The 5,669-nt window shown below is 50.9% G+C and overlaps 1 protein-coding gene across 1 annotated transcript in view; it reads left to right on the forward strand.

Moving 5' to 3' along the window:
- The first annotated feature begins 3,507 nt into the window (after positions 1–3,507).
- SDHA (succinate dehydrogenase complex flavoprotein subunit A) overlaps positions 3,508–5,669 on the forward strand; it is a 21,168-nt gene continuing 19,006 nt past the window's right edge. Inside the window, exons 1-3 of the mRNA XM_042782956.1 lie at positions 3,508–3,585; positions 4,833–4,994; positions 5,449–5,592. Of these exons, the coding sequence (XP_042638890.1) occupies positions 5,476–5,592 (117 nt within the window). The 5' untranslated portion in view covers positions 3,508–3,585; positions 4,833–4,994; positions 5,449–5,475. The remainder of the gene's footprint in view (positions 3,586–4,832; positions 4,995–5,448; positions 5,593–5,669) is intronic.

The raw sequence follows: 5,669 nt of genomic DNA on the forward strand, positions 1-5,669 counted from the left end.
GTTTCCATGTGTCTTTGGTTTTCTTTGTTCTTTTTTGTCTAGCCAAGTTTTTAAACTGTGTTTGAAACTAGTGTGGTTTTAATACATGACCTGGATGGTCCTCTCAGCTCAGAGTCTCAGAGATCTCCCTTGAGGTTCTCTGGGGAGTGGGGAAAGGACAGGATCTAGAGGCAAGTGGGTAGACCCTGGATGGAGTCACCCCAGAGATGGAGCATCTCCGTGGGCTTAACGCTGGCCACCTGCGTGGTGAGGGTTCTGTGAGGTAACCTGTGTGAAACCTTCCTGGGTGCTTGTGTCAGCCTCGGCTGGTAGGCAGGTAACCACGTAAACAGTGTTTAAGAGTCTCCAAGGCATTTGACTGCTAACCAGAAAGCTAGAGGTTCAAACCCACCAGCCACTCCTCGGACGGAAGATTGGGCAATCTACTTCCGCAGTGATACTGGTTCGGAAACCCAAGGAGGGACGCTACGAGTCAGATCTGACTTGATGGCAGTGAGTGAGATGTAAAAATTAATAATCTTTACATTTGTAATGAAACTTATTACGCGTATGCACACACACAAAAGATCAATTCATAGTGAAGGCCTTATAAATGACAAGGAGCCGTCTCTGTCTGCCCCCCCCCATGGCAGCAGCTCCGAATTATTTCTGGCATTGGCCTGGTCCTCACCTTCATATCCAGCTAGTTTGCAGGTCTGTGCCTTGTTGATTGTAGTCCTCCACTTTTTGCTGATAAGTGAGCATGTAGTTCACTTAAATCTGCCATTTCCCCTTCCTTCTTCCTCCCAACACACAGTTACACAGCTATTTTTAGGTCCTTGTTGGTTCCTTTGTAATTTTCAGTCTTGTTCTTACAAACCAGCTGCTTGTTCAGGATTCAAGCAGACCCTCCCTTGCATCTCTGTCTGCCTCGCCTAGTCTCTGTCCTTCACTGCTGTTAAGGCCAGTAGTGTTGACATTCTATTTAGTGAAGTCATGCCCTGTTCTCTTTAAAACTCTTTCTAATGAAGGTGGGGTTGGCAGTACCCAGGTGTAATGGGCCCACTGTCTTAAACAACGGCTGGGTGCTCCTTGTGTGGTAGGTTAGGTAGGTTTCCTCAGCCTTCAAGTTGCCCTGTTAAAAAACATCTAATAGTTTCAGATAATCTGAGAAGCTGGACTATATGAAGAAAAACGTGGTATCAGGATTGGAGGAAGAATCATCAACAACCTGAGATATGCAGATGATACAACTTTGCTTACTGAAAGTGAGGATGAGTTAAGGCACCTACTGATGAAGGTTGAAGAATACAGTCTGCAGTATGGATTATGTCTCAATATAAAGAAAACAAAAATCCTCACAGCTGGACCAATGAGCAGCATCACAATAAATGGAGAGAAGATTGAGGTTGTCAGAGAATTCACGTTGCTTGGTTCTACAATCGATGCCAATGGAAGCAGCAGTCAGGACATTAGATGACGTGTAGCATTGGGAAAGTCAACTGCGAAGGAACTGTATTGAGTGCTGAGGAGCAAGGATATCTCCTTGAGCACTAAGGTGCGCTTGACACAAGCCATGATATTTCCAGTCGCCTCATATGCATGTGAGAGCTGGACAAAGAATAAGGAAGACCGAAGAGGAGTTGATGCTTTAGAGTTGTGGTGCTGGCGAAGAATGCTGAAAGTACCATGAACTGCTAAAAGAACTAACAGATCTGTCCTGGAGGAAGTGCAGCCAGAATGCTCCTTGGAAGCAAGAATGGCCAGACTCCGTCTCACCTATTTTGGTCATGTTGTAAGAAGGGACCATTCCCTGGAGAAGGATGTCATGCTTGGTAGGGTGGAGGGTTGACGAAAGAGGGGGATGCCTTCAACGAGATGGATTGATACTGTGGCTGCGATGATGGGCTCAAATATAGCAGGGATTGTGGGGCTGGCGCGGGATCGGGCAGTGTTTCGTTCTGCTGTGCATGGGGTCGCTATGAGTCGGAAACGACTCGACGGCACTTAACAACAACAACAACAAGTTTCACCTCCAAAAACTCACTAGTTAATTTACTAAATAGCACAAAATGAATGTTACCTGAAAACAGAAACTGAGTTAAAGTTGAGCCCTTTAATTTCCAAATGCTCCTACCAGGTCAGGTTTTGACTCGGAGGCTAGTGCCACTCTTCACTGAGAACTAAAAAGAAAAACCAAACTCACCGCTGTTGAGCTGGACCCGACTCATGGCGACCCCTCCTTGGGTTTCCGAGGCGGTGTCACTACGGAAGTAGATTGCCCAGTCTTCTTTCCAAGGAGTGGCTGGTGGGAAAGCGCCAGCCTTTTGGTCAGCAGTCAAATGCCTTAGGCACTACGCCACCAGAGAGAGGGTATGCTGCGTTGCTACAGATTTCGTTATAGTTGTTATCAGATGCCGTTAAGTCGGTTCCAAGTCATGGCACCTCTTGTGACAGAAAGAAATGCTACCCGATCATGTGCCAGGCTCACAGCCCTGGCCGTTAGGAGGCCATTGTCGCAGCCACTGTGTCAGTCCATCTCATTGAGGGTCTTCCTTTTTTCTGCTGACACTCTACCAAGCATGATATCCTTCTCCAGGGACTGGTCCCTTCTGATAACATGACCAAAGTACAGGGGACAGAGTCTGGCCATTTTTGCTTCTAAGGAGCATGCCAGCTGCACTTCATCCAGAACAGATTTGTTCATTCTTCTGGCAGTCTGTGGTACCTTCAATATTCTTCCCCAACGCCACAATTCTAACACGTTTCTTCCTCGGTCTTCCTTATTGGTTGTCCAGCTTTCACATGGGTACCAGGTGATTGAAAGTACCATGGCTTGGGCCAGGAACACCTTAATCCTCAGAGTGACATCTTTGCTCTTCAGCACTTTCATGAGGTGTTTTCCAGCAGATTTTCCCGATGCATTTGGTTTTTTGGCACCTGCTTCCATGGGTGTTGATTGTGGACTCAAGTAAAATGAAATCCTTAACAACCTGAATCTTTTTTCTGCTCATGATGATGTTGTGTGTTGGTCCAGTTGTGAGCAACACAGATCTCCCAGGTCCGGTCTGGTGTCGCTGTGTGTCTGGTGCCTTTTCCAGTGGGCATACCTCCTTGTCTGCAGAGCTTTCCCACGTGTAACCATGCAGGATGGGCGTCTTTCCCACTCTCCACTACGTGTTGTAAACAGTTACTCAGGCAGAAGTCTGCTCTTTGGTTGGTGCTTGAATCAGAAGTTTAAGACAATCTCAGAACATCGTCTTCGGAGCCAAGTTCAATCCAGAGCAGATTTTCCCAGAGTTGGCCCAGGTGGAAGAGGGTGGGGTGGGCTGAGCTTCCCCTCTCACCCTTCCTCCCCTCCCTCCCTCCCTCTCCTTGGCCCTGCCCTGAGCTTTCCAGATGACCGCACCTGCTGGGTACAGGCCACGTGAACACACAGGGGTGGGCATGAACGAGGACCCCCAGCTTGTGTCCTGGCTCTCTGTCCCTCAGAGACTCACTCTCCCTTTGTCTCAGCAGCGCCCAGCAGCCTCCCCAACGGGAGCTCGCCATTTCCACTTCACAGTCGATGGAAGCCAGAGGTCATCTGCTAAAGTGTCAGACTCAGTAAGTCCTTGCTTTTTGTTCCTTCATGTAAGTTGTCTTCTCGGGTTTAGGGGAGCTGTGACCTGCACCAAGTTGTGGGAGTGACGTGCACTTGTCTAGAAGGACAAGTTCTCAGACACCCAGGACACAGACAGATCAGTTCTAGTGTAACGTTGCTTCCGACTCAGCGACCCCACCAAACAGAGCAGGGCTGCCCAGAGGGGTCCAGGGCTGAATCTTCATGGCAACAGATCAGCAAGTCTGTCCTCCCACGGAGTGGCTGGCATGTCCAAAACACCGACTTTGGTTGGCAGCCAAGTGCTTGACCATTGTACCACCAATTAGTAATGACACTTACTAATTGTGGGACAGATAGGAAACTGGGTAACAGTGTCTTTTGCTTATAGTTTTTATGTACCTGTAAGCCAGATTCCTATTGAAATCAAGCCAAGTCACAGAATAATAAAGTACCAATGAGTAGTGCTGGCTGTGACCTCAGTCTGGTCTCTGCTGTCCATGGGGCCGTGCAGCCACCAGGGAGCCGCGCTGGCTATGACCACGGCTGTGTCTCTGCTCTCTGTGGGGCCGTGCAGCCTGTTGGCACAGGATCTTTGTGTTTACCGTGACTGTCCATCCTCTGTTGAAAAACTGGGCGTGCTTCTTAAATCATTCTCCACAATACCATTTGCCTTCGGGTAGGGTGACTGTCACAGGCTCTTTGCTCAAGCTCACAGCACCCCCTGTCATAGTCCCTGTCACCTCCTTGGTTGTAAACATGAACATGAATTGTGGTCCTCATCGGGGTGCTCACCAGCTGGGCTGGGGTCACTTCCCTAAAGGAAAGCAGCATCATACTGTTTTCATGAGAAATTTCCAGATGGGGAGTGGAGAAGCGCAAGCTATGCGGCATTAGGGGCTCCAGCGGTCTGCGTACATGCGCATGGGCATAAGCAGAGAAGACAGAAAGGACCGCTGGGGAGAGAGACAGCACAGGGCCGGCGTCCTGACCTGTGGGTTGCCTTCCTGTGCTGCAGCAGCCCCCACCTGGGGAGCCGGAGTGGGTGCCCATGCCGGCCCTCCCCTCAGCATGCAGCCCCAGGACGAGCTGGGGTCCTTGGTGCACAGCCCCTACCCTGTCACTGCCTCTTACCACCTCCACGTGCTTCATTGCAGCCTCAGGGCCACGTGAGGTTGATGGCTCTGCCTTCGCGTGCTTCATTGCAGCCAGAGTGCAACATGAGCTTGATGCCTGGGCTTTTCTCTCCCAGATCTCAACCCATTATCCAGTCGTGGACCATGAATTTGATGCGGTTGTCGTTGGCGCAGGAGGCGCGGGGCTGCGGGCTGCATTCGGTCTTTCAGAAGCGGGCTTCAACACAGCGTGCATCAGCAAGCTCTTTCCCACCAGGTCCCACACCGTCGCAGCCCAGGTAAGAGGAGGGCTTGAGAGGCTGTGTGGCCTGCAGCCTCGTCCCAGCCCCGCCACAGCCTCCTCCCCTTGCACTGGCCTGACCCCATGCACGTTTGGGTGTGAAGCTAAGTAGGTTGGTGAGAGGTTTGAGTGCCAAGTGCTAAGCCAGCATTTTAAGAATTAAGCATTTTCCACGTGATCCCTCACTTAAACCTTCAGGCACTTCTTCCAGGAACGTTGCTCTGCCCCACGGGACAGATCAAAGGCTGAGGCTGGGGGCTTGGACACGTTGCTTACTGGATGACGGAGAGTGCGTGGTTGGGGTCTGTCATGTCTTCCTGCCTCTGGGCTGAACCTGTCTCAGGCTGGACTGCCAGGCAGTCTGCTTCAACAGGTTGCTCACTGGGGCACAGGGAGAGAGGTAGGCATGACAGGCCTGATTGGATAATCATCTGCTGTGCCCTGTCCTCTAGGGGGGCATCAATGCTGCTCTGGGCAACATGGAGGAGGACAACTGGAGATGGCATTTCTACGACACTGTGAAGGGGTCGGACTGGCTGGGGGACCAGGATGCCATCCACTACATGACGGAGCAGGCCCCTGCCTCAGTGGTTGAGGTAACAGTGTGGGCAGGGCCTTCCAGCGGTAGGGGGAAATGGGGACCAAGGATGGGGTGGTAGGGAGGGGGCCAGGA

This window comes from Orycteropus afer, unplaced genomic scaffold (assembly GCF_000298275.1).
Source record: "Orycteropus afer afer isolate SDZICR_OR568_19922 unplaced genomic scaffold, OryAfe1.0 scaffold00541, whole genome shotgun sequence".
NCBI classification, from domain to species: domain Eukaryota; kingdom Metazoa; phylum Chordata; class Mammalia; order Tubulidentata; family Orycteropodidae; genus Orycteropus; species Orycteropus afer.